The 27,135-nt window shown below is 59.8% G+C and overlaps 1 protein-coding gene across 7 annotated transcripts in view; it reads left to right on the top strand.

Annotated features, from left to right (window-relative positions):
• CABIN1 (calcineurin binding protein 1) overlaps window positions 1–27,135 on the top strand; it is a 101,149-nt gene that overhangs the window by 34,947 nt on the left and 39,067 nt on the right. For 6 of the 7 annotated variants that reach the window (XR_005022607.1, XM_036874641.1, XM_036874636.1 and 3 more), the window contains 9 exons: window positions 764–925; window positions 1,958–2,164; window positions 2,346–2,491; window positions 4,543–4,804; window positions 5,190–5,450; window positions 8,103–8,254; window positions 9,743–9,921; window positions 19,292–19,474; window positions 20,658–20,989. Coding sequence is in view for 6 of the 7 variants with exons in the window: in XM_036874641.1 (XP_036730536.1) it covers window positions 764–925; window positions 1,958–2,164; window positions 2,346–2,491; window positions 4,543–4,804; window positions 5,190–5,450; window positions 8,103–8,254; window positions 9,743–9,921; window positions 19,292–19,474; window positions 20,658–20,989 (1,884 nt within the window). In the remaining variant the exon portion in view is untranslated. The remainder of the gene's footprint in view (window positions 1–763; window positions 926–1,957; window positions 2,165–2,345; window positions 2,492–4,542; window positions 4,805–5,189; window positions 5,451–8,102; window positions 8,255–9,742; window positions 9,922–19,291; window positions 19,475–20,657; window positions 20,990–27,135) is intronic. The other variant, XM_036874639.1, reaches the window with a different exon arrangement.

Below are 27,135 nucleotides of genomic sequence, written 5' to 3'. Positions count from 1 at the left end.
TTGTTTTTCTGTTTCTGACTTACTTCACTCTGTATGACAGTCTCTAGATCCATCCACGTCTCAACAAATGACCCAATTTCGTTCCTTTTTATGGCTGAGATATTTGCTATCTTTATGTAACTGATTTCTAATTTTATCGAATTACGTTTGGAGGATGTGGTCTGTATTATACCTAGTCCTTGGTATTTGTCGAGACTTGCTTTTTGTCTAGTTTTGGTAAAAATACCGCGGATGCTTGAAAAGAATGTATGTTTGCTAATAGTTGGGCATCATAATGGTAGCCATTGCTCTGACCTCTGTAGATTCACCAGTTGACTATCATTCACCTCCTCTGAGATCCTCACTAATGTCTGTCTGCCAGAGAGAGGTTCCCTCGGCCCTAACGGGATTTATCGTCTGACATTATAACTCTTTAATTCACACCCCTCCACGGAGTCTGAGCTTCCCAAAGGCAGGGACAGTGTCTCGATGTGCCCAGCATAAGACGGTGCTCAGTAGATATTTGGGGAGCAGATGAATGTCTAAATGAACAAGTGTAGCTAGAAACTGCAAGAAACTGCCTGGGGTGCTAGAAGGAGGGAAGGTGGGCAAATCCTCAGCACGCCCTGCGGAGCAGGGCCCAGATGGCTCCCAAGGGGGTGGCAGGCCCGTTCCAGGACACAGGCCCAGACAAGCTCCTCAGGTTAGCAGAGCTGATGGGCCCACTGTGCAGGTGGCTGCCGGCCCTCCCCCAGGTGCCTCTTCCTGCCTGCCCACCACCTAGGTGCGCGTCCTCCAGAAGGAGCTTGCTGCATCCACCTCTGAGGACACTCACCCATACAAGGAGGAGCTGGAGACAGCCTTGGAGCAGTGCTTCTACTGCCTGTACAGCTACCCCAGCAAGAAGAGCAAGGCCAGGTACCTGGAGGAGCACTCGGCTCAGCAGGTGAGGGCCCCCTGGGGGCAGGGCTTGGGCTCCCCTGGTGGGGGTGCTGTGGTGGTGGGGGGGGGTCAGGGGTTGGGGGGTGGGATTTGCTGTATCAGGTGGACTAGTCCCACCAAAGACAGTTCTTGCTTTCCTCGCAAGAACTAGTTTCATAAATGTTGACTAATCATTCAAAAATGCAGCATGGCAATTTTTCAGTAGCTCTTTTTTCCCCCAATTCGAATAATGCAGATGATTCCTTAGAGGGTTTCCTTTTTTTTTTTTTTTTAATTTTTAAATTTTTTATTTATTTATTTATGGCTGTGTTGGGTCTTCGTTTCTGTGCGAGGGCTCTCTCCAGTTGCGGCAAGTGGGGGCCACTCTTCATCGCGGTGCACGGGCCTCTCACCATCGCGGCCTCTCCCGTTGCGGAGCACAGGCTCCAGACACGCAGGCTCAGTAGCTGTGGCTCACGGGCCCAGTCACTCCGCGGCATGTGGGATCTTCCCAGACCAGGGCTCCAACCCGTGTCCCCTGCATCGGCAGGCAGACTCTCAACCACCACGCCACCAGGGAAGCCCAGGGTTTCCATTTTTTTGGTGTTTGGTTTTCAGACCACTAGTGGGTGTGTTACCTCAGTGGTCCTGAACACGGTCAATTATTCTTTGAGGGAGTCCATCCCCTAAGTGCGTGCGACTCTGGGCAGGGTCCCCGCCGTGACCGCCACGGCATGCAGAGCGCCCTGGCCCAGAGCAAGTGCTTGGTCAGTATTTGGCAACCAGGTGACCTGCCCTCTGTCATGGCCATGTGGACTCAGAGCGAGCCCTCGGTTCCAGTGTTTGTCTCTATAAAGACCGGGTTTGTGCTGGTTCACTTTTCTGCTCATCACACACTTGGGTTTGGGGATTGCAGTCGGCGAGCAGATGTTTTAAGTATGTGGGAGTCATTTGAGGCTCTCCTCGTCTACACTGGACACTGAGCGTTTCCGTAGAAGGACTCTCCCCCGTGTGCTCTCCCTGGACCGCACTATGGCCTGCCTCTGCCTTCTTTCAGGTGGATCTGATATGGGAGGATGCCCTGTTCATGTTCGAGTACTTTAAGCCCAAGACCCTTCCTGAGTTTGACAGCTATAAGACCAGCACCGTGTCCGCTGACTTGGCCAACCTCCTGAAGCGAATTGCCACCATCGTGCCCCGCACAGAGCGGCCAGCCCTGAGCCTGGACAAAGTCTCCACCTACATCGAGGGCACCTCTGCAGAGGTAGGAGCTGGTGTGCCAGCCGTGTCCTGTCTCCTCCAGCACCTCCGCCTGCGTGCCTTGGCCTCTCCCCTGCTCTGCGCCAGCTGGCAGGGCCCTGGGAAGTGAAGGGCCCTGGTCGCACCCTGGTGACACCCAAGTCCCTGGCTCCATGTCCCTTCACCCTTGCCCTCTCACCTGCCAGGTGCCCTGCCTCCTTGAAGGGGCTGACCCCTCCCCTCCGGTGGTGAATGAGCTCTACTACCTCCTGGCCGATTACCATTTCAAAAACAAGGAGCAGTCCAAGGCCATCAAGTTCTACATGCACGACATCTGCGTCTGCCCCAATAGGTCAGCCACCGGGTGCTGGGCAGGCCGGCTGCGGGAGGGCTGGGAACTCGTCTCGGAGAGCTCTTCCTGGGGCGGTTTGGGGTTTCCCTGCCCACAGCAAGGAGGCCAGGAAGAAGGAAGGAGAGGGCAGGTGGGCACTCCGCAGAGGCGAGGAAGGGCAGAGCCTTCTTCCCCAGTCCCTGGGGTGGGGGCGGGGTCAAAGCAGGCAACTGTGTCCTTCTGGTGCCGGCCCGCAGCCCTGGGGAGTCGGCTGGGTGGACTCTTGCTTCTTCCACTGCAGTGTCTTTCGTTGTGGTTGTTTTCTTCTTTGGGGGCAGGGGAGGGGGGCTCCTTCCTTCCTGGGATGCAGTGCGTTGATGGCAGGAGAGCCCATCATACGTAAGGCTCGTGCTTTCTTCCCAGTGGTCCCTGGTGGCCTCTTCTTAAATCATGCTGATTGGCCTGATCCTCGTGAAGGGCCTGCTAAGCTCATACAGTCTGACTCGCTTGATTGAGAGGGAATCTTTTCTGATGGCTGCTGCGCCTAGGAGGGCCAAGGTCGGAAGGAGACCACTCTCTGCTGGTGACCTGTGCCTGAAGGGTCCAGAGTGGCCTCCATAGGCAGCCTTCCTGGGAGTTGTCAGGAACGGAGGGCTCTGCCTTATCAGGCAGGACCCACCTGGCCGGGGGAGGAGGGCTGGGGTCTGGGTGGAGAAGCCAACGCATGACTCCCACAGCTGTGGGAAAGGCTCTCCCGCAGCCCCTCTTGCTCAGCCTGTGGTTTCCTCCAGGCAAGGGCCTGTGTGGTGGTGGCCCTGGCTGTCCTCCCTGTGGTTGCTGCCGACTGGGGTCGTGGGGCCCAGGGTCACCCTGGCTTAGGGTTGCGTGGCCCGGGGTGGTGGATCAGAGCTGCACTCAGGCTGGCTGAGTGCTCACTCCCTGCTGCTGCCACATCCGAAAAGTGACAGTGACAACACCCACCTGTCCGAGGGAAGGGGGAGCCTGGCTCCTGGCAGCACCCAGAGGAGCGTTTCAAGTTTTTGTGACAATGTGTCTGTGTTCTGCTTGCTTGTATTTGCAACAGGAGATGATGGTTTCTGTTTTGGTCTCATGCAGGCACGTGGGCACCTGCTGTGGTGTGGAAGGAGCTGCCCAGGTGGAAGGTCCCTGACCATTCCCACCATGCTCTCTCCCAGGCCCCACCCCAGGAGAAAAGGGCGCTCAGGACCCCTCTCGAGGGGGGTCCTGCACTGTCCTCTCAGGTCTCTTCTGCTCCCTTATCTCTGGTCGCTTGGAGAGCAGCGGAAGTGCCTGGAAGCTTTGTGAGCTGCCCAGGTTCCCCTGACCTTGCACAGCCCAGGAACTCCAGGGGCCGGCTTTGAAGTTTGTGCCACGGTAGTGGAAGACTTGTCAATCTGCGGAGGGTAGCATGCCCGTGTGATTGCTGCCTTTTCTGTTCTCTGTGCTAGAGAATTCCAGACTCTTTCGAGGGCCCAGAAGTGGTCTTGGTGCCTCAGAGAGGCTCCTGCATTCTCACCAGCAGTTTCTCTGGGGTGGTCTCAGAATGATGGGGTCTCATCCATCACATGGTCCCCTCGCTGTCCATCTTGCTGCTGGTGCTTGAGCTGGAGAGGGCAGGGTCCCAGGGGGGAGTGAGGAGCCGGCAGAAGCTAGGTGGCAGGGGTCTCAGGAGTCTGGGCTGCTCTGTGCTGTTGGTCAGGGAGGTTATAGGTCATGAGGTTACGCCTGTGGAGCAGGCCCTTTCCTCCCCCTCAGAGCCATCCTGGGGGTACGTCCTCCAGGCAGGGGAGCAGAGGGCAGCAGGGTGCCAGCATCTGGCTATGCCAGGGGCGATCCTCTCAGGGCGGTGCCTGGGTGCCGTGAGGGGCTGGGTGACTTGTGTCCTGTGCTCTTCTCTGGAGGTGGGCCTGCGGGGCCATGTTTCCTGGCTCAGGGATGCCTGCGGTGGTGGAGTTAGGAAGTCTGGGGTGGGGCCCATGTGCCCATGGGCACCGTGTCTGCAGGGCAGTGAGGGCAGCAGTATGTTGAGCCGGGCTGTGTCATGACCACAGGTTTGACTCCTGGGCGGGCATGGCCCTGGCCCGGGCCAGCCGCATTCAGGACAAACTGAACTCCAACGAGCTGAAGAGCGACGGTCCCATCTGGAAGCATGCCACACCCGTGCTGAACTGCTTCCGGCGGGCGCTGGAGATCGACAGCTCCAACCTGTCCCTGTGGATCGAGTTCGGCACCATGTCCTATGCCCTGCACTCCTTCGCCTCACGCCAGTTGAAACAGTGGAGGCCCGAGCTGCCCCCTGAGCTTGTGCAGCAGGTGAGGGGCGGGGGCGGCCGCTGTCCTGGGGTCCATGCCAGCTTGGTTCCTGGTCTCTGGACACTGGGTCCGGGGTGGGTGAGTCCAGGGCCAGTCTCCTGTGAGCACTGGTCAGCCACCAATTTCAGGGCCATGGAGAAGCTGTTGTCTCTTCCCTGCTCCCTCAGAGGAGCTTGTTGAGTCCTTGTAAAATTCTTGACACTGTGCTAGGAAGTTTGAAGCCCCTCCTGGTGGGAGAATGTTCCCCTAGTGTGGGTGCTGGGTGTCTGGCCCGAGGGCTGTGCTGCAGGGGCTCCCTTGGCTCCTTGAAGAGGGACGTGAAGGAGCCACACGGCGTGTCAGTGTGGCAGGTGTGGCAGTAGGACACCCCATGGTCTCATTCCAGATGGAGGAGCGGCGAGACAGCATGCTGGAGACCGCCAGGCACTGCTTCACTTCGGCGGCGCGCTGCGAGGGTGATGGGGATGAGGAGGAGTGGCTCATCCACTACATGCTGGGCAAGGTGGCTGAGAAGCAGCAGCAGCCGCCCACCGTGTACCTGCGGCACTACCGGCAAGCCGGCCACTACCTGCACGAGGAGGCGGCCCGCTACCCCAAGAAGATCCACTACCACAACCCCCCCGAGCTGGCCATGGAGGCCCTGGAGGTGACGCCACGCTGGCCCCGGGCAGGGACGTGGGGAGAGGGTGGGCCGGTCTCACTGTCTCCCTGGGGATGAGGCACACGGTCCCAGTGACTTCCCTGCAACCCACTGGAAACTTCTTTGTGTGCAGTTCAATTAAAACAGCCTTTCCTCTCTCTCTCTAAGGGGTGCTCACCATCCTTTCTGGGGGAGGGAGCATTGGCACGCGGCGTCCCTGGCTCCGGGGCACTCGCGCCTGCAGCCTGGTCCCCAGGTGCATGGGAGAGCTCCCAGGCTGCAGGGGGTGCCCCGAGTACTATCCTGGTGGGACTCAGCCGGGCAGCCGCCGGCCCTCTGGACCCCCGGTTCAGGGTCTTGCGCTGCTCCTCCTGAGCAGAGCGCGTGTGCGCTGCCTGGATTTGCATCTGTGGTTCCAGGTGTGTGGCTCAGTGCTCTCGTTGGTGCCCATGGTGGTACCGTGAGGGGGCCACTGAGGACGCAGCGCAGGCTAGGGTGCACCAGGCTTCCCAAGGCCCTGGGCTTGTCAGCGTTACCCTTTCTCAGGCTGCCTGTCCGCCCCCACCGATCCCCTGCCCAGAAAGGTGCTTGAAATTTGGGGCAAAATCTGCTTGCGTATGCCTTTTTTGCATTTAGAGGTTTTTTTTCCGTTTATTAAATTAATACATGTTAATGGTTAAGAAAAATGTAATAATCAAATAATTCAGAAGTGTTTAAACTGAAAAGTTAAAGTCCCCACTGATCCTAGTTCCTCATCCGCAATAATCCACTTTAACAGTTTGGCCATGTCCTTGTTTTTCTAGGCGTGTTTCCTATTAACATGTAGACACACAGTAACATTTTCTTACCATCTTTCAATTTGTTTTTCTCATTGGACTAGATGTAGTGGAAGGAGCTGAGGCTTCCTTCATGTTCTCATGCCCCCTCGCCTGGCTGAGCACCCAGCCCCTTCTTCGTGGGTGTGGCCTCTCCTCCACTCCCTCTGTGAAGGGTGCAGGCTGGGTGTGGCTTCGTGTGTGTATCAGGGAGCACTTTTTTTTTTTGGCCTTGCTGTGGGGCTTGCGATCTCAGTTCCCCAACCAGGGATTGAACCCAGGCCACAGCAGTGAAAGCACTGAGTCCTAACCACTAGGCCACCAGGGATGTCCCAGGGAGCACTCCTCTGAGCCCTTCCCAAGGTCACGTAACATTAGATCAACGACGCCCTGTGCCTGGAGCCTTGTGGTGATCTGTGAGCCTTGTGAGCAAACAAAAAAGTCTAGTTTTAAAAAGTTCGCCTTTTTAAAGTGCTCCATGCTGAGTGGTGTATAGCAATGTTGGGCCACCTCTGGGGGTTCCTTGTGGAGCGTGGAAGGAAGCTTCCTGTCTAGTGCTTCCCCAGCAGCATCCTGGTAGGTGTCCGCACCGCCCAGGCCCCATGTCCTTCCTCATCGCATTTCTTTCATGCTTTGCACTTGGCTCAGGAGCCCGTCCTTGGAGGGACTCCCGCTTGGGGCATGAGAAGGCTGCTGCCCAGAGGAGTGGCTGGCGTGCCCTGAGGCCGCTGCGGGAGGGCAGTCAGCACACTCAGCCTGGGCTCTCTCACTCTCGGGAGAACGACTGCTCTCTTTTTCCTGCATGTATTTTCCTTGGACTTTTGACCTCTGCTGCTGTCTGATAGAACCAGTGAGCAGGCAGGATGCTGGCCCTTCAGGGCCCAGGGCCTTCCGGATGAGGGGCTGAGGCCACCCTCCCAGCACACCACCCGGGCTCTCAGGGGGCAGGCGCTCAGCTGGACCATGTGTCTATCTTGCTTTAAAAATGGCATTCCTCTTTAAGAATTTAACCTTGCCCTGGTGAAAATTCCCCTCTGTTGTTGAGCCTTCATTCAAAATACTTTACCTGCTGCTTGGATGACCTTTGCCAGTGGAACACTTGGCTCTCCCCCGAGTTTGGCCACCTGGGCACATATGGGTGCCCCGCATCTTAAAATGGACTTTTTGGGCCAGTTTCTCTGGGGCCCACGGGTTGGCTGGAGGTGGAGGGGCTCTGGGTGTGGGCTCCTCTGTCCGGGGTGCCCGCTTGAGAGTGTGGCCTGGGCTGGACCACCAGGCATCTCACCTGGGTGGGTCCTGGCTGGTGTCTGTCTAGAACTGCCTCTGGGTGAGGAGAGGCTGGTTAATCGGGCCCTGTGGCCACAGCAGCCTTCATGTCGCCCACTGTGCTGTCCGTGGGAGCCAAGTGGCACCCACACCTGGGTGGGAAGGTCAGGCCTGGTCATCTGTGGTGTGTGACACTTCCTGGGGGCAGTAAAGTGCCCTGGGCTCTCCTGGCTGGGGGCCTGGGCCGCTGGCCTCATGCTTGTGAACGGACGAGTGTGGTGAGGACGGAGGAAAGGAGGGAAGGCCCAGGCCTGACTGCTGCAGCACTGCCTGCCTGCCTCTGTCCACAGGGCGTCTCCGGGGCAGGGACACAGACAGAAGTCCCACTACTTGTGGCCTCAGGGGGCCCATGGTGCCGGGGAGACGTGTGTGCAGGAGCTGTCCGCTCTCCGCGGTACCAGGAGGGGGCACGGGTGCTGGGTGGGAGGCTGTGCTGGATTAACAGCTGGTGGGGTGGGGGGTGGGCAGCGCACCTCGGCAGCTGGGAGGGCTGCTCACACCCGCGTCCTTGTCCCAGGTGTACTTCCGGCTCCACGCATCCATCCTGAAGCTCCTGGGGAGGCCCGACTCTGGGGTCAGTGCGGAGGTACTGGTCAGCTTCATGAAGGAGGCTGCAGAAGGGCCCTTCGCCAGGGGCGAGGAGAAGAACGCGCCCAAAGCCTCAGAAAAGTGAGTAGCACGTGCTCCCGGCGGTTGGGCAGCAGCTGGGCGGTGGGCATTGGGGTACGGAGGGGTCTGCTGAGTCTCCCGGAGCCTGCAGAGTCAGGTCAGGCCCGAGGCTCCCAGTGGCTGGGCCGAGGCCCTGCTGTTGAACCTGAGACAGAGAGGCTGCATGTGTGTGCCCATCACCTCCTCGTCCTTGGACGGTCCCTGGAGGAGCTGACTCCCCCTCCCGGCACTGCTCTGCCTGTGTGGATGCTGCACGCGGCAGCCTCCTACCCTGGCACCCTCTGCCAGGGCCTCTCCCTGGGGTGGGGCCCTCTGAGGGCTGCTGCCCCTTCTCCCGAGAGGCCGGGAGGGTGTGAGAGGTGGGGGCTCCTCTCGCAGCACCGGAGAGCTCGTGGTGCTGGGGCCCTGATGGGGTTCCCTTGGCAGGCCTGGGCCAGACCCCCGGGCCTCCCCTTGATTGCGAGTCACCCTGGCATCCGCGTCCTGGAGGTCTGGCTCAGCTTGCCCCATCTCTGGGCCCTTGCCTGGCTGGGCACCGTGCAGGCTCTGCCCAGTGCCAGAGAGACCTGCACCCGGGGCTGTCAGCTATGGGACAGGTGGGCACATGTGCGGCGGGTCACCAGGTGGACACGGTGTGCCCAGAGACTGTAGTCATACAGGGCCCCCAAGGCACAGTGATATGGCCTTTTTGGGATTGTAATTTTTTTTACCTTAAAACTTATACAAATAATACACAAATACATACTAGTTATAGAAATTCTGGTAATGTATAAATGTATGGACTAAAACGTGACAAATCCTTTCTCACCCCCAGAGTTAGCGTCTGTTCACGGTTGAGTTTCCCAAATCATGTTCTGTGCATTTGCACACACTTCCACGTAAACGTCCAGTTATAGGGGTTCTTTTATTTTATAAAAACAAGCTCCTGGAGGTGTTGCAGAGTTTGCTTTTTCCCAACAGCGAGTCTGGGACCCACTCCGTAGATGGTGCCCACTTGTCCGGGTGCGTGTTATTGCAGAGCACAGGTGCGCCCTGCTCTCTATAGCCATTTCCTTGCAAGTTTCAGGTGTTTTTAACTTTTTTCTCAACATTGTTGCAGCATATACCTTTGTACACGTGTGAGCGCGCAGTAAATCCAGATGTTTTCTCTGTCCACACACTGATTGGGATGAATTGTGTCAGGCCGCGGGCGTCACACGAAGGGCGCTGACGTGGCCTGGAGGGGCGCTGGGTGGGTGCTTCTGAGGAGGGGTCTCCCAGGCGTGAGACGTGAGCTGCCGGCAAGCGCAGCCGTGAGGGGTGGGCAGCTCCCGGCTGGGGCCTGTGGGGCCACCCCTTCAACCCCTGGACACGAGAGGGGACGGGTGTCACCAGAGGCGCTGGGAACAGGGGCCCCTGCCCTGGGAAGGGCACCATCCAGACCGGCACATGCCCCATTTCAGTGGGCCGCGGAGGTTCTGACCTGCGCCCCGACCCTCTGGTCCACAGGGAGAAGGCCTGCCTGGTGGACGAGGACTCCCACTCTTCAGCTGGGACACTGCCGGGCCCCGGAGCCTCCCTCCCCTCCTCCTCTGGCCCAGGTCTGACATCCCCACCTTACACAGCCACTCCGATTGACCACGATTACGTCAAATGTAAAAAACCCCACCAGCAGGCGACGCCGGACGGTACAGTCCCTGTTCTCCCTCCTGCCAGCCCAGGGCGGCACGCCAATCACGGGGGCGGGTGCTTCGGGTGATGAGCCGCTTTGTTTTGGTGAGGGGGGTGCCGGGTCTGGGGTGACACGGGCAATGTTGCGGCTGTTCATTAACCTCATGGACTCACGGTGATCCTGTGCTCCCCAGACATGCTCAGGGTCGCCACCTGCCCCCGCCCACCTGGGGGCCTTTGCGAGCCTGCATTTCCTACCTGTGAGCTGGGGACGTGAAAGGGCGGTTGGGAGGCCGCTGGCGTCTGCAGGCAGCCCCGAGTGGCCCCCGTGTTATTACGGCACATCCTTCTGATGATTGGGGAGGGCCATGACTCTGAGTCTGTCACCCCGGGAATCCAGACGGGTTGGTGGTGGGGTCAGCTGGCTCCCCACATGGGACGGGCAGGTGGTGGTCGGTCACCCACATCCTTACTAACACCGGAGGCTTGCATGCCAGCCTCGCAGCTCAGTCTCTTCATGTTCCCCTCACCTGCACGGCACCGGGCCAACTGGTGGGCCTTGGGGGCCACTAAGTGGAACCCTGGGGGCAGTGACAGTGCTGAAGCCCACCCAGGCCCTCGCTCCCACGTCACTCAGCTCGGCAGGACCCAGTGCACGGCTCCTGGAGAGCAGGGCTTGGGAGCAGGGCCAGGGCAGAGCTGGTGGAGGGGGGCAAGGTGGCAAACTAGACTCCTCGGGGTGTGGTTTGTGACCCAAGAGGAGAGGACGCTGGCGGTGTCCCCTCCGGGGTTCAGGGTGGCCTGTGGTGTGTGTGGAGGGGCTGTGGTCTGAGCGCGTGCGGGTCTGAGCGTGTGCTGTGTGTCTCTGTCACCTCCCTGCCCACCCCAGAGCAGGGAGCATGGATCCAGGAGCTGGCTGGCCTGATCTTCCCGCTGTGATACCGCAGACATTCCTGAAGCAGGGACCTTCCAGGTCTCACTCACCTCAAGTTAAACCCTGTTCTCTCCTTTTACTCTTGAGAATATTGAGAAAACACTGGAAATAAGTCCTTGCTTGGGAATTCCATTCTGCCAGGTACCTCCTGGAGGAATTAGCACCAGGCCGGTCTCAGGAGGGAGGAATGTCTCTCAGGGTGTCCCACACTGGCACACCTGTGTGTGCATGGAGCCGTGGGGAGCAGAGCACTGGGGACAGGTGCCGGTGTAACATGTCCTGGGCGCCTGGTTCTGGAAGCTTGTAGAGGGAGCCACGCAAATACGCTCAGATATTATTTCAGTGGTTGTACGTTTTTGAATGGTTGTAAAAACTTTTTATGCAAAGTGATTCTTGTTAATGACGTGGAGCCTTTGAGATCCCATGGCTCGCTGTGGCCAGCCCCAGCTGGTTGTGCCGGGAAGCCCTGCGCTGGCCAGGACTATCTACGGTGCTGTTAGAACTCTCAGCCCTCACCTCGGAGAGAAAGCGGCGTCCACAGCACGAGAATGTTTGGGGCCCTGAGCTAGCCGTGGTCTTGGAACATTGGAGTGGCCCTAGGGCAGCCTTGGTGGCTGCCGGGCAAGACCCTGGCTAGGGCAGAAGCAGCAGGCTGCCGATACCGGGGGACGTGCTGGAGCCTCCATGGTCTGCACCAGCCACCTCAGCTCCTACCTCCCGTGACCAGCCTGGGGTCTCCTGCTACGGGAGGTCGGGGGCCAGCATGGAGCCCCTGCCTGGCGAGGAGGACGGTGCCTGCGCCCAGCCCTGGTGCAGATGAGTATGCAGAGGCTGGGGCCCTGCTCGAGGTCAGACGGGGCGGCCAGGGCAGAGCCACCTTGCTCCCGCCACCAGCTCTGCCCTCGGCAAGGACTTCACTTCCCTGAGCCACAGCTTCCGCACCTGTGGGACGGGGGTGACGTTCTCCTTGTGGGTGTTAAGCGAGGGTGCCTGCGGGTCACAGCCGCCTCCTAGACGCAGGCACCCCTGTCGTCGGAGCTGGCAGGGGCCCCGGGCACCGCTGCTCAGCCGGGGGAGCTCAGGTGTGGGGTCAGTCACCCTGGCTTTGCGCCCTGACCCTCCAGCTGTGGCGTGGCCTCAGAAGAGGGGCAGGTGGCATCCTCTGAAGTCGGCCCCCGAGGGGCCCTGGTCCCCTGCACCACAGGGCCCATCAGGCTATCTTGCCGCCCGCTGGACGGGCAGCCGAGTGCCAGGCCCTCCCTGGGGTGTGGTGAGGAGACCCAGCCTCAAGGCCGCGCTGCACTTGAGGACGCCTCTGCTTCACCACCAGGAGCTAGCCGGGCTCAGTCTGACCTGGAGAGAGATTGAGGAGAGATTTAGGAAGATGGCTGCGGCCTATGTAGGGAGCTTGACAGTTATTCATTGTCTTAGTGATTACTTAGCTTAGCATAGGAGGCCCCAGGGTGCTCTCTGAACCGGCCCCACCTGCACGCTTGTGCCCCCCACACCAGGGTGGGGAGCTTCCTGCAGCCCGTCCGCGGCCCTGGGGAGAAGTCCTTGGAACTGGCCCTTAGGCGGCTAGAGGCGTCCACGGCTGACCTGAAGGGCCCTGGCTGGGCCGAGAGGGACGGAGACAGACAGAGCAGGACCTCCGCTCCCGGCAGCCCCGCCTGCCTCACCTCTTCCTTCCATCCATCTTGGGATTCGCCCGCAGCGCTGAAATCTTCCACGTTGGAGTGTGTTGGGACCTTCAGGGGGCTTCCAGAGATCGCCGCTCACACAGGCTCGACCACAGCGTGATGAGGTTCCCAAACAAGCTCTGTGCTCCTCCCCACGTGCGGTGTGCAGTGTGCGCGTGTGTGCGTATATGTGCATGTGTGTGCGTATATGTGTGTGTGTGTGCGTGGGGGCCCCACCACGAAGCCGTGCGTGCTCACTCCGTGTGGGGCTCCAGGCTGGGTCCTGGGAGTGGTAGCGGGTACCCGTCCTCACGGTCGCCCGACGGGCTTGGCCGTGTGTCCTGTCCCCCGTGAGGGAGTGAGCTGAGGGCAGGAGGCTGCGGGGCTAGTTGGGGTGGAGCCAAGGGCACCTGGGGTCTCAGTGTCCTCCCCCACCCGCCCTGGGCCAGTGGGGAGGCCACACTGGGGAGGTCCCCGCAGCCTGGAAGGCACTGGATCTGTGCGTCTCCCTGTTGGAAATTCCCTGGTGGCAGGGCCCAGGGAGCGGGACCCTTATAGAACAGCCTGGGCCCTGGCTTGGACTGGCCAGGACCCTCACTGTCTGGCTGTCGTGCTCCACAGCACCTTGGAATGTCGGAGCCAGAGGGGGCCTCAGGGTGGGGCTCTCCAGCCTGCCCAAGGCCCCGCCCGTCCTGCAGCCCTGTGCCAGGTACATGGCACAGCCCTGGGCCCTGCCCTGCTGCAGGTGCTTGGTACAGGAGCAGGTGTGAATCGGTGAACAGCGGAGGGTCCCATAGAGACCTGTCCTGGTCTCTTGGTGGGTGGGAAGCCTTCCTGAGGGGGAAGCTTAGCTAAGATCTGAGGGGTGTGTTGGAGGTCACTGTCGGGGAGGGGAGGGCAAGCCGGGGTCAGGCGAGCGGGAGCCACAGGGGCTGGGGTGGGTGCAGGGTGCCCGTGTGGCCCCCTTTACAGCGTGAACTGTGGCTGCCCTGAGCCCCAGGGGTAGGTGTGGGCCGTGTGGGCCTTCGGGGCAGCCCGGCGTGCCTGTGCCAAGCCCCCTCACGACCATCCATCCTCACCTGCCATGCCGTCACCGTCACCGTCTGTGTCGTGTCCCATCTGTGCTCGTCCTTGCCCACTTGCCCACGCTGCCTCCACCAATATTGCCCGTGCTGCCCCTAACCCTGACCACTGTTCTCCAGGCTGTCCTCTGCTTGTGCTGTCACAGCTCGCTTCAGGGACCGAGCTGACCGCATGCTGACCCTCAGTCCGGCTCCCTGCTTCCCGGTGGCCGGGAGCACCTCCGTATTGCTGTCCTGTGGTTTGGAGAGTGTGTGTTTGATGTGCTTGGCTTCTGCCCCGGCCCATCGTCCCGGTTCTGGCCAGACGCACACGCAGCAGTGGCCTCCCCGCACTGCCCGCCCGCCCGCCTGTCTGGCAGGCAGCTCAGTCTGTGTTTCCGTTGCTTTATACTTTCTTGCTTAAAAAGGTAGGAAAGGCAACAGACTATAAGATACAAAGTGTTCTTTACAAGGACAAGGGTGTAAAAATGCTCACCGTGCGCTCTGCAGCCGTAGTGTCCTCGGCCTGGCCGAGGGGACAAGGCTACGCTGGGCTTGTCCTGCACATAGACCTTCTCCTCATGGAGCACAGGTGGTCCTGCAAGTCCCCACAGGGTGGGACTGGTGTTGGGCCAAGGAGGGAGGCTGGCAGAGGGCAGAGCCCGTCACCTTCTCTGTCCTCTTCTCCCTCATTCTCACCTTTTAAAAACGTCTTTGGGCCATAGCTGGTCATGGCATCTGTTAGCGTCTGCTCTGTGCTGGGCCTAGGAGAGGGCGCCGTGGGGAGAGCCGAGATGAGATCTCAGTTGGGTTTGTGTCCCTGGGGCAGTGCTTGGTGTCATGAGGGAGTGCCATGAGCTGGCTCTGGGGTTTGGTGGATCGGGAGGACTTCCTGGAGGAGGTGGGCCTCCAGAGAGAGCTGCAGGGCCATTTCGGGTGAGGGGCCATGGGAGCAAAGACACAGAGGTTGGAGAGTCCTGTGGCATTTGGACACTGAGGTGACTGGGTGGGTGGAAGAGAGACCTTGAGGGAGAGAGCTTGGGAAGCAGCAGGGCCCGAAGGCCACAAGGGAGTGGCGTGGTTACGGTGTCTCTCTGGCTCTGAGAAAGGCAGGTTCCCAGTCATCCTCTGTTGGAAGAGGCTTCCTGGGAACCCCTCCAGGTAGCTGTGGGGTGCTGCTGTCACCTGACCTGCTCTGCCTCCCCTGGTATCGGGGTCAAGAGGCAGCTGCCCACCCGCCTGCCGTTAGGAAAACAGAGCTGCCCGAGGCCTCCCTGGTCAGTGCCTTGCCGGCTCTGGGAGCAGGGTGGTGCATGGTGAGGGCTCAGGGCAAGGGGCATGCCGTGAGGCCAGGTCTTCTCCCCATTCTTCCTTTTTTTTAAAATTAACTAATTAATTTATTTGGCTGCGTTGGGTCTTCGTTGCTGTGTGCGGGCTTTCTCTAGTTGTGGCAAGCGGGGGCTACTCTTCGTTGCAGTGCGTGGGCTTCTCATTGCGGTGGCTTCTCTCATTGTGGAGCACGGCTCTAGGCGCGCAGGCTTCAGTGGTTGTGGCTCATGGGCTGTAGAGTGCAGGCTCAGTAGTTGTGGCACAGGAGCTTAGTTGTTCCTTGGCACGTAGGATCTTCCCGGAGCAGGGCTTGAACGGGTGTCCCTTGCATTGGCAGGCAGATTCTTAACCACTGCACCACCAGGGAAGTCCCCTCCCCATTCCTTAAATTTTTTTTTTTTAATTTTTTTTTTAAATTTATTTTTGGCCATGTTGGGTCTTTGTTGCTACGCGTGGGCTTTCTCTAGTTGCAGCGAGCGGGGGCTACTCTTCGTTGCAGTGCGTGGGCTTCTTATTGCAGTGGCTTCTCTTGTTGTGGAGCACGGGCTCTAGGCTCGCAGGCCTCAATAGTTGCAGCACATGGGCTCCGTAGTTGCAGCACGTGGGCCCTAGAGCGCACGGGCTTCAGTAGTTGTGGCTCGCGGGCTTAGTTGCTCCGTGGCGTGTGAGATCTTTCCTGACCAGGGATTGAGCCCATGTCCCCTGCATTGGCAGGCGGATTCTTAACCACTGCGCCACCAGGGAAGTCCCTTCTCCCCACTCTGAGCATCAGGGTCCTGGCTCCACTGCTGCCTCTCTGGGGGTGGGTGGGGCGGGTTTCTGGTGTCTCTTCTCTTGGGGGTCTGTCCAGTCTCCTTGGCCTGCAGGAGGGCACCCATCCCACACCCCAGCCCTACTCCCGGTGGACAAGTCCCTTCCTGGCGGTCATCAGGGCCCGACTGGGGCAGGTTTTGCCGGTTGAAAGATTTCTCAAAATATTGATTCCACCCAAGTTTACAGTTCTTAGAAACCTGTTGTTTTCTGGTCGGCAGAAAATTGGTGATCTTTTCAGGGCTCAGCAGCCAGAGTTGCTGCAGTTTTGATCACACAAGCACGCGTCTTTTTCCTTGAGCTTTCATATAGCTGAGCTAATGGACTAGCTGGCTGTGGCCGTTCCTAGTCTTCCTGCCAGAGCAAATGGAGAAAACACAGCAGGGAACGTGCATCTTGTAACCAAAGAGCTCTTTCAGGCTGGCCTGGAAATCCTGAGAATGTTCAAGGGATGTGAACTGAGTCAAACCCACGTAAAGAAAGCCCCGGTGGGACAGGGGCTTGTGTCACCAGGCCGGGCCCCTTTCCCTCTGCGCCCCCAGCTCTGTTCGCTTGCCCTGGCTGTGGGTCCCCCTGGAGGTGGTGGTGGGGGTGCCCGGGCTGAGAAAGCAGGTCGACAGATGCACGTCCCTCTAAGGTTCAGAGGAAGGGCTGCAGCGGCCCAGGGGCGTGGAAGTGAACCTCTCCGGTGATTAACAGTAAGAGTGACATATTTATAACCCTGCCTCACGTATGTATTAGTGTGAGCAGGTTCTGTGTGGACAGGTTCTAAAAAAGCGCCCTGGAAGGGGCTGAGGGCTGGGTGGGTTGGTGGGCGTCACTCCAGTGTGCCAGGAACCAAGCAGGCCCTGTGGCAATCCTGTGTGTGTGTCGGGGGCAGAGGCGGGGGGGGGGCAGTGACAAACATGTTAAAGACCATGACATGGAGGCCTCCAGCAGCCCAAGTGGCAGCTCTGGGATTGGAGTGCAGATCTGGGGCTCCCAGAGCCCAGAGGGTCGGCTGCCAGCCCTGGAGAAGCAGTGCCTTCACACTGCCTGTCACCCCCATTTGGGGCTTATGGAGCTTGGGGTCTGCCTTGCAGTCAGGGGAGAGCCCCTCGCCGAGCAGGTCCCTACCCCCACGAAGTGAGATGCTGATGCCCTGCACTTACCGGGCAGTGGACATGCAGAGGCAGCTATGGAGCTGCCTGAAAGGTCACTGTCCCCAAAGCCTGGTCAGCAGTCAGACGTGGGTGGAGAGGTGGAGCCGCAGAGCTGCCATTCGAAGCACAGGCCTGTTTCTTGGTGTCCTGTGTGCTGCCCGGCCCACCTGGGACAGTGCTGCCTGGTCAGTGTAAGGAGTGGTCAGCACCCTGTAGACAGGCCCTGTGTCCATTGTGGCCTTTAGGACTAAACCCTTGTGTGTCACGTCTGAGACATTAGAGATGAGATGGTCCAGGTTCTCTGAGGTCATACTGGTGATAGTTGAGCTGACATTTCGTGAACATTCACAGTGTATCAGGCACTTTAATCCTCATAACAATCCCATGAAGTGGGCACATGTATTATGACAGTTCTACACGTCGGGAAACAAGTGTAAAGAAATTATGGCAACCGCCTAGGCTGTCCGACCCAGTAAGTGACAGAGCAGGACCTGGACTCAGGCGGCTGGTGTCTCCCAGAGTCCAGGCTCTCAACTTTGCCAGAACAGTTTCCCATTCTGTTGTGAGTTTGCCTGCTAAGCAGCTCATGCTGTCCTGCTGGTGGCCCCAGGGCACTGCCTACTGGGCATCCAGGCTCTCCAGCAGCTGAGCAAAGGTTGAGGGCCAGACCCCAGAAGCCCCCATGGCACCAGCTCCCCTGAGATGATACGCGGCTGCAACTCAGAGGTGGGGAAAGGGCCTCACTTATTCAAGGTCACGTGACTAGTGAGCTTCACCTTCAAGTACACAAAGTTCAAGACAAAAACTAAGTGCTATTTTTTAATGGTTGCCTTTTATCTCTACTATTGGTTTATTTATAATTCTTTTTTTAAAATAATGTAGTGTCTGCATTAGGGTTAAGAAAATACATCTTCAGGTGATCACAGTCTGCCCTTGGAGGACGTGATCCTGCTTCACGTGCAGCGTGAACCTCCCTTCCCTCAGGCTGCTGCTCTCGTTCATTTCATTCTTACACATGCTGCCAGTCCATGATGCATGGCTGCTGGTTTCGCTTTCGTCAGGAGTTAGTAATAGTTTAGAGAAAGTAAATACAAAAAAGAGAGGGGAGGGTCACCTCTGAGCCTAGTTCTGTTGATCTTTTTGTCTCTTGACAATGTTCTTTTCTGCTTTTGCGTGTGTGTGTGTCTTATACTTTTTATATTGAACTTGAGATAGCGTGTGTAGGACAGAAGAGATTGAAATAACTGATATTCATGCCTGGAATGGGCTTCACTCTTAAGCTCCCAGGCGTCAGGTGGGGAAGTGAGGCTGACGAGGTGGAAGCTGAGCAGGGTTGGGTCTTGCTGTTGCTGTGGTTCCCTTGGTGCACCCTACCCCTATGCAAACTGGTGGCCTCCAGTTCCCCCAATGCTGCCTTGTGCTCAGGGTGGGGTGGTTTGCTGGAAGGTTTTCTCAGCGTCTGTTTCCACCTTCTGCTTGCTTCAGGCCCTCTGTGTGCCCCTCAGGTGGGTCTCTCCATGTCCTCGCCCCTCTTCCTGCGGCAGAGTGCTTGGCTGTGAGTCCGTGCCTGCCAGCCCGGGCTGGGGGCTTGGCTGGTCCTCTGTTGTCTGGGTGCAGCCTCAGACCTGGCCGGCCAGGTCCCTGTGTCTTGGTGGGAGTGTTCAGGCCCTGGGCGATTCCCTGCAGGTGTTTCCTGTGGGTCTTCACCTGTGCCCTGGAGGCGACAGGGCTATCACTGGGCTTGCTGCCCCTCCCCTGTTGGCTTTGGCTTGCTCTGTTGGGGAGAAAGGTCCAGCCAGGGCTTCACACCCTTCCCACAGCAGCCTGCGCCCTGGGAAGATGTCCCCCAATCTCTCCTGCCCCACCCCCATCTTCCTCAGGAGCAGCTGGGAGGCCGTGGAGAGGTGCCCAGGGGGCGCCCCCAACCTGGGGTCTGCAAGTCCCAGTGATCTGTACTGTCACTGCAGACCCACCACACGTGGCCTTTGGAGACTGGGTAAAAGTGTTGGCTGAGTTCTTCCCCATCGCAGTTACGTGTGCCTGTTGCGGTAGGAATACTGTGCGGTGGTGTATAATCACTACTGTGCGTCTCTTCCCAACCCTGCATTCAGATACATCACGTTGGTAGCTCGAAATTGGCCATGGTGGGAGTATTTACACCACAGAAATCAGTAAATGCTACAAACGAAGGCTTTCCCCTCCTGAGAGTCAATTGTCAAACACTTACCAGAACATCGCTCTTGGGGGAAACCCCAGGAAATTGGTGCCTCTGGTGAGTGGCTCGGTGGCCTCCAGGACAGGTGGGCCAGGCAGTGTCAGAGTGGCTGTGCACAGGGCAGTGGCCAGGCCTCTGGCCCAGAGGCTCCGTGGGAGGCCCCTCTGTTCCCCAGGTGCCAGGGTTCACACTGCCGCCTCTGTCCTTCTCTCCCCAGAGCGCAGCCAGGAGAGCACGGCCGTGGCGCTCTCGGACTCCAGCTCGACGCAGGACCTCTTCAGTGAGCCTGCCAGCTCCCTGGAGGGTTCCCAGAAGCCCTACACAGAGAAGAGGCCGCCCGCTCCCAGTTCCCAAGTAGGACCGCCCGGGAAAGACCTTCAGGGGGCCGCAGAGGAGAGAGGTACGGAGACCTGACTCAGCGTGTGGGCAGGACTGCTGGGGTGTGCTGGGAGCCTGGGCAGCGCTGGACAACGTGCGTCCTGGCCTCTGCCCTCGCGCCTCCGCTGCTGCCCGGGGACCTCGGTTGGCTGAGCCACTCACCTCCCTGGGCCCCGCTGTTTCCCGTGTAGGATGAGTGTGATCCCAGGCCTGCTCCTGGGCTGTGGGGTCAAACGCGGCGTCTCAGGCAGGTGCACGCAAGCTCCTGGTATGCGATGGGCGCTGGTGACACTGTCCTTGTTGTTAGGACCCCACTGTGGCCCCGTGTGGGAGAGCCAAAAAGCCTTTGGGTACTATATGTCACAAATGTGCTTTCTTTTTAGCCTGAACCCCTCCTTTCTTGGGGCGGGCCCTGATCTGGCCCTGGAGTCTGCCTAGCTCCTGTGGGGCCCCCAGGCCCCGCTGTGGAAATCAGTGGGCAGAGCCCACTCCCGGGCTTGCTGGGAGGTTGCAGGCAGGCCGGCGGCCCTGGCACTGTGCTGAGGCCGTGGCTGGTCAGCTGGCTGTGGATTCTGAAAGCTTTCCCACTCTGGCTGGGCCGGGGCACACAGCCACTTGGTGAACAGTAGCAACAACAGCAGCCAGGCCTCCCAGCCTCCCCAGGGAAAAGCACTGGCTGTTCCCTTTTACTGGAGAAGAACCTGAGGTCCAGAGAGAGTCAGTCTGCAGCCTTATCCATTACCCCACGCTGCCTCTTCGGTGGGCTGGAGGGGCGGGCGGGCTGGGGGCGCTGAGCGTGGAGCCGGTGCTGCCCTCGGTGGTGGTGGTGGCCACGCCTGCCCTCTTCGGGCTGCTTCCCCATTCACGTGCACGGCCTGGAGGCGGGCAGCCCTGTGCCACCACCCACAGGGGCACCCTGAGCCCAGCTCGGAGCCCCCGTCTCAGCTGCGTGCCAGCTGAGATATCCTGTTTCATCAGGGAGGAGACTGGAGGCCACGGAGACCTCAGCTGGGGGCTTGGGGTGCAGAGGCAGCAAGGGCCCGCGCCTCCTGCCCCTGAGTCGCCTGGGTCCAGCTCCCATCCAGCAAGAGTGTGGACCCAGCTATGCTGATCGCTCACCAAGGTGCCCCTGTCGCTGGTGGTGAACTGCCACGGGGAGAGGGCCTAAAGCCGAGGTGACTTTCTTTTCCTTGTTCTCAATTCAGGAAAAGCCGAGGAGTCCTCGGAGAGCACGGAAGGCTTCCGGGCCACAGAGCAAGGCAGCCAGAAGCCTGCTGCCGACCCCCCGGCCTCCGCTGGCACCCCTGCCAAGCCCCCAACTTCTGTGCCTGCCCCGTGGGATGGGAGGAAGAGAGGGGACCCACTGGGGGAGCCAGCTGCCTTCCCCCAGGGGCTGCCGGCCGGCGCGGAGGAGCAGCGCCAGTTCCTCACAGAGCAGTGCATCGCCTCGCTCCGCCTGTGCCTCAGCCGCTTCCCTCAGCACTACAAGAGCCTCTACCGCCTGGCCTTCCTCTACACCTACAGCAAGACCCACCAGGTGAGCACGAGGCTGAGGGAGAGGGGTTGACACATCGGAGCTGGTAGAGGTTTCTGGCGGCAGTGGCGGGAGGGATGGGTGGAGGGCCAAGAGGCAGGTGGGCTGGAGGGGTCCAGACTTCCAGGTGACAGGGGCAGGCATGGGGCTGCTCCCCCAGCAGGACCACATGCTCAGATTCTGGCTTTGGGGTGAGGGACGGGGGCTGACAGGCGCGTCAGCTCCTCCCTGTGAGGGCCTCGCTGCCGGCTCCCTCCCCCATGGCCTTAGAGCCCCTCCCCGCCCCGGTCCCCAAGGCTGCATCTTGCGTGGACCTCCTGGCCGTCACCCTGCCCTGGGCTCACCTCTCCACGCAGCTGCCGGCCTTTGAAACCGGCTCCGCACGTGGGCTTTGGCACTGGCAGCCTCCTCCAGTCTGGAGGGCAGATGATGTAGGGGCTCCCAGCGCTTCCCAGCCAGGCCTCTCCTGCTGGCGCTTAGCGTTTGTGGGGGGAGTGGGGCCTATCTGCATTCTTTCACTCACCACACTTGCCCCGGAGGCACTGGGAGACAGCTCCCACAGAGCTACGTTGGGGCTGGGTGGGTGGGGGGGAATCAAAATTATGCAAATGAGCAGATAAAGCAAGTCCCATCATGACAAACCCTACAGGGAAGACAGTGGGGTGCACACAGGCTGGGGTGCCGCTGCGCTCTGGGAAGGTACCCTTCTGCTGAGACCCCTAGGGTGGCTGCAGGTCCAGTGGGGACATGGTGGCTGGAGGGGAGGGGAGGGGAGGGCAGTGCCCAGACAGGTGAGCGGTTGGTGGGGCGGCCTCGGGGGTCAGGCTGTGGTCTCTGCTTTTGTCTGCTCAGTAAGACCTGAGCTCAGCAGCCAGAAGCTGCTGGCCCCTGGCTGGCTTCTCTGTGGGACGTTTGAAGAACTAGGGAGGGCAGTTGACCTGAGATGGACCCTGGCGCTGGTTGTGACGGGAAGGTCCTGGATGGGGTTCTGTGGGGACCGGCTGGTGCACTCACGTGGCTTGGTTGGTTTTCATGGAGCAGAGCAGGTGGAGCAGAGCAGGTAGAGCAGTTGGCAGGCCTGGTGGGGGCACCTTGGCAGGGGCTCCGTCTCAGCTGCAGGGCGTCAGGCTTTCCCAGCCGCCCATCGCTGCCTGGCCTGCACTCAGCAGTGCACCTGACCTCCGGTGCCCAGGCCTTCTAGACCCAGGCAGACCTGGATTTTAATAAAACTCCCACTCGAACAGTCTGTGGGGACCCTGTGGCTGATGCTCCCCTTCTCCAGAAGCAGTTGCTGAGGCGGGATGTAGGGTGCAAGACGCCTCTTAGGGAAGGGCGGCGGAAGTCACAGGGTTGGGCAAGGGAGAGCTGGGCTGCGATGTGGGCCCCACGGAGGCCTGCGGCGCCCACACCCGCCTCCCCTTTAAATGGCTTTAATCTGAGCACAGGAGCTGTGCCCATAAAGGGCTCCACAACCTGTTCCCTTGGTGAGTGGGCTTTTTAAAAGGGAAAAACAGTATTTATGTCAAAATTAAAGAAAAATTGGAGGGGGGCTATTCATAGTTTTGCCAGTATAACAGAGAGTACGCTGCGTGTGTCTCTTCTCTCAGCTCTTGAGCACTCACACCGTTGACCATCGGGGGTCGTGTCCTCTGCTTGAAGTCAGGGAGCCTGGCTCTGGGAGCCCAGGCCCTGTCACTCCACTGCCCCCCAACGTCGTGAGTGTGTCTATGCTCACAGTTGGCCGTTTGCTCTTTCCTCGAATTCCCCCAGGTCGTCTAGGTCCCCTGTGATGGTCTGTGGCGGCCATGGGGTGGGGTGGGGTGGCTGGACTGGGTGGAGGAGATGAGGCTGCCCAGGTTGTCTGCTCCTCGGGCGTCACACCCCGTTTCTGCATCTCCTCGGTCACTGTGTGCCCAGATTCACTGCGTGGTTCTCCCAGAGGGAGCGCTGTCTCGATGCGTGAGCCCCCCTTTCTCCTGCATCGGCCATGGAGGGCCCCCAATGTGCACCCGGGCCTGGCCGTGCCCAGGGGGCTCCGTGGGCTGCCATTTGCTTCATCCAGAGGCTTTGCGGAGCAGTTTGTGAACACCTCACTGCCTCGAGGGCTGAGCGCGGGAACCTGTCGAGGCAGCCCGCAGTCCTGGGGGCGTGGCCAGAGCTCTTAGCAGAATCAGTCACTGAGCAGCAGCGACCACTTCCCACGCAGCTGTTGGGTAACAAACGCTTCCTGCCGTGTGGGCTCAACAGCAGCCTGTTTCTTCATCAAATCTGCCTGTGGGCTTGGCAGTGGCATCTCCCTGTTGCCATCTCATGGCTCAGTGGCTGCCTGGAGCAGAGAGGCCCCGGTGGGTCCTTTGTGCTTCTAAGGACACTATCAAAGTGAAAAGATGATCCACAGAATGGGAGAAATATTTGCAAGTCACATATCTGATAAGGGACTTGTATCTAGAATATATAAAGAACTCTTACAACTTGTTAATTAAAAGGCAACCCAATTTAAAAGTTGGCGGGACTTCCCTGGTGGTGCAGTGGTTAAGAATCCACCAGCCAATGCAGGGGACACGGGTTCGATCCCTGGTCTGGGAAGATCCCACATGCCGCAGAGCAACTAAGCCTGTGCACCACAACTACTGAGCTTGCGTTCTCGAGCCTGTGAGCCACACCTACTGAGTCCACGTGCCACAACCACTGAAGTTCGCGCGCCTAGAGCCCATGCTCTGCAACGAAGAGTAGCCCCCACTCGCCGCAACTAGAGAAGCCCGCGCACAGCAATGAAGACCTAACACAGCCAAAAATAAATAAATAAATAAATAAATAAATTTAAATAAATAAATAAAAATGGGCGAAGGGTCTGAATAGACATTTCTCCAAAGAAGACATACAAACAGCCAATAAGCACAAGAAAAGATGCTCCACGCCGTAACCCATCAGGGAAATGCAGCTCCAAGTGACCTGAGATGCCCCTTCGCCCTGCTGCAGTGGGCTAGGGCCCAGGCCTGTGTCTGTTTAGGACTTGTTTGGTTAGGGCTGCCCCCTCCAGGAGGGTTGGCAGAGCTGTGCCCACCACGAGATCTCTGGGGAAGCCCTGACCGACTCATTGTCAGCTTGTGCTCTGCTCTGGGCGGTCCTCTACCCCCTGGGCCACCAGCTCATGTGTGGGACCCTCAGAGCCTCTGAGGAGTGGGCAGGTGTGAAGGGACTGACCCTCCTGCACAGGCTGTGTGCCCTTCTGTAGGCACGTGTGAGTGATCAGGGCCAAGACCCGGCATCACAAGGGCAGGTGGCCACAGCACAGAGCTGCCCACCTGCCTGCAGCCCTGCTCCCCTCTGGGCACATAAAATGCCCCCCACCCCCCAGCCTCTCCACGCAGACCCCAGCCTCTCCACGCAGACCCCAGCCGGGTTCTTGTCAGGCTTTACTTGTGTGGTTTATAAAGTGAGAACTCGATGTTTTTCTCAGCTTAGGAACCTTGGTTATGCACTTCAAAGTCTGTGCCATGTGGTGTGAAGAGTGCTGTGCCTTTGGGGCCAGAGTCAGCGAGACAGATGGGCCTCTCTCCATGGTGTGGAGCCCATCTGTTTGACTAGGTCAAGCCCTCTGCCGGCCGTGTGCATCACAGATACTGTTGTTCATGTTTGGAAAGAGGGGTGAACCCATCACCACGTCGTCCCACGGCCACCACATGGCAGGAGTGCCTGTGCTTGGTGTGCCCTCCAGGGCGCTCACGCATTCCGCAGCAGGCTCCCGGGGGAGGAGAGTGGGGCGAGAGGAAGTGGGTAGGAATGGGCGCAGGAGTGTGGCCGTTTGGGCAGGGCGCCCAGGAGGCCTCTCTAAGCAAAGACCTGACAGGCGAGGGCACAGCGAGGAGCTATCGGGGAGAGGCCTCCAGGTGGACACACAGCCGACACGCATGCCCTGGATGGGGCTCAGCCCGCAGCCCGTGTGATTAGCCAGGCAGGAGGGGAGGGCCAGGAGGCGGCAGAGCTCAGGAGGGCCGGTTAGGTGGGGAGGAGTTGTGGGGCGTCATTCTGAGTGAGGTTAAAGCGTCGCAAGCCTGGGGGGAGGGGGGACGTGTGTGGCCGTGTGTGAGACTCGGGCGGCTGTGGGGAGAGCCAGTGGGGTGGCCGTGGGAGCCCGCCAGGTCTCAATGGCACCATCCAACCACTGATCTGAAGAGCCGTTAATGAAGGAGACAGGGGCCTGGGCCGGGTGGGCAGTGCAGGCTGGGGTCAGCCGCAGTGCCCCTGGAGTGTTTGCCCTTTGGTGGCCAACCCTTGGCAACCCCTCAGGGAGGGAACTTGGGAGAGAATCTCTCTGGCCTCACCCCCACCCCAGCCTCCTACCTCCCAGTGCTGCCTCCTTCAGCGCTCAGCAGTGGGAGGGCGGAACAGGGGCGGTGGCAGGGCCACCTCCTTCAGCGCTCAGCAGTGGGAAGGGCAGGGAGCTCTCCCCGAGGCCCCGTGTGTGTACACAGTTGCTTTCCTCTCTTCATTCCTGGGGTTCTCCAATTGACGCTAGGTGTGGCCTGATGGCCACCGCCACCCTCCAAGTGGGCAGTGGAGGTCCAGAGAGGCGGTCCGGCTCTCCGAGGCTGCCAGGCACTTCCACAAAGATCCATGTGCACCACCCCACACCTGCGTGTAGCTCTGCGAGCAGACCGGACCTCTGAATGCCTGTCCGGGGGACCAGCGGGGGTGTTTTCCACAGAACAAGCTCATGCTCTGGCCTCCCCGGCTCCTGAGTGCTCAAGCAGTCCTTTCCTAGGCTCCCCGGTGTGCTGAGCCCTGGGTGGGCAGCTGCTCTGCACCCTCCAGTGCCCTGGGCTCCCCCACTCCCTCCAGTGCCCTGGGCTCCCCCACCCCCTCCAGTGCCCTGGGCTCCCCCCTCCCCAGTGTGTGTTTCAGTCTCCTTCTTGCCTCTGGGCCTTAGCCTGTCCCCTCGGCTTGATGGGCTGCATTTCCTTCAAGCTCAAACTCTGCCCATCTTCCTTTGATTCTTTTTTTTTTTTTTTGGCTGCGGCAGGTCTTAGTTGCTGTGCGCGGGCTTTCTCTAGTTGCAGCTAGTGGGGGCTACTCTTCATTGCAGTGCGCAGGCTTCTCATTGCCGTGGCTTCCCTTGTTGTGGAGCACGGGCTCTAGGCGTGCAGGCTTCAGTAGTTGTGGCACACGGGCTCAGTAGTTGTGGCTCACGTGCTCTAGAGCACAGGTTCAGTAGTTGTGGCGCACGGGCTTAGTTGCTCCATGGCATGTGGGATCTTCCTGGACCAGGGATCAAACCCGTGTCCCCTGCATTGGCAGGTGGATTCTTTTTTTTTTTTTTTTTTGGCAGGTGGATTCTTAACCACTGTGCCACTAAGGAAGTCCCCTTCCTTTGAGTCTTTCCCCAAATATCTGTCCCAGCCTTTCTATGGACCCCCTACTGATCTAGACCCTGAGGAGCCATCAGTGAAGAGGTCAGTCTGTCCCTGCCCTCGGGGCTGACAGACAGCGGGGCGGTGGGCGAGGCTGTTTGAGGGCTGTGGGGGTGAGTGGGGCGGCACGTGGGTTTGGAGTTCAGAAGGGGGGATGGGCCGGGCCTGCTCTGAGGGAGGGGTGCCTTCAAGCAGAGGAGAGCCCCTCACCAGGACCCCCGCCCTTGAGCCGGTGAGGGGCTCCAGCCCGGTGAGTGGGGCCAGGTCACATGAGGCCTGAGAGGGGGCCGCCTGCGTCCCTGGGGGAGCGCGGTGCCGAGCACAAGGCAGAGGCCGAGGCAGGTCTGCGACATGAACCCCACCCCACCCCACCCCTGCGGGGCCCAGGGAAGATCCCGGCCTTGGGGTCCCGGCCTGGGCCAAATGCAGGCTCTGCCCCGCCCTTACTGGCTCTGGACCTGAGGCAGCGCTGGAGGCCACTCTCCTTGGCAGTTCCACGTGGTGAGGGTCACAGTGACGTGCTCTGCCTGGGTGGCACACGTCGCCCCACCCCACTGCGAAGCTGCAGGTATGCAGGCGGGTCAGGTGCCCCCGCCAGCCTGGTGCCTGTCCGTTCCCCACGGGTCTCCTTGTCCCCGTCAGCTCCATCCAGGGCCTCGGATGTGAACCTGATAAGGTCTCCTGAGCCGTTGGTCAGTTCCGTCTGGCCCACCTGGGGGCTGCCCGGGGCCTGCTGAC

This window comes from Balaenoptera musculus, chromosome 14, assembly GCF_009873245.2.
Source record: "Balaenoptera musculus isolate JJ_BM4_2016_0621 chromosome 14, mBalMus1.pri.v3, whole genome shotgun sequence".
NCBI lineage: Eukaryota > Metazoa > Chordata > Mammalia > Artiodactyla > Balaenopteridae > Balaenoptera > Balaenoptera musculus.
The sequence above is the reverse complement of the archived record's forward strand: the minus strand, read 5'-3'. Positions and strand labels throughout refer to the sequence as shown.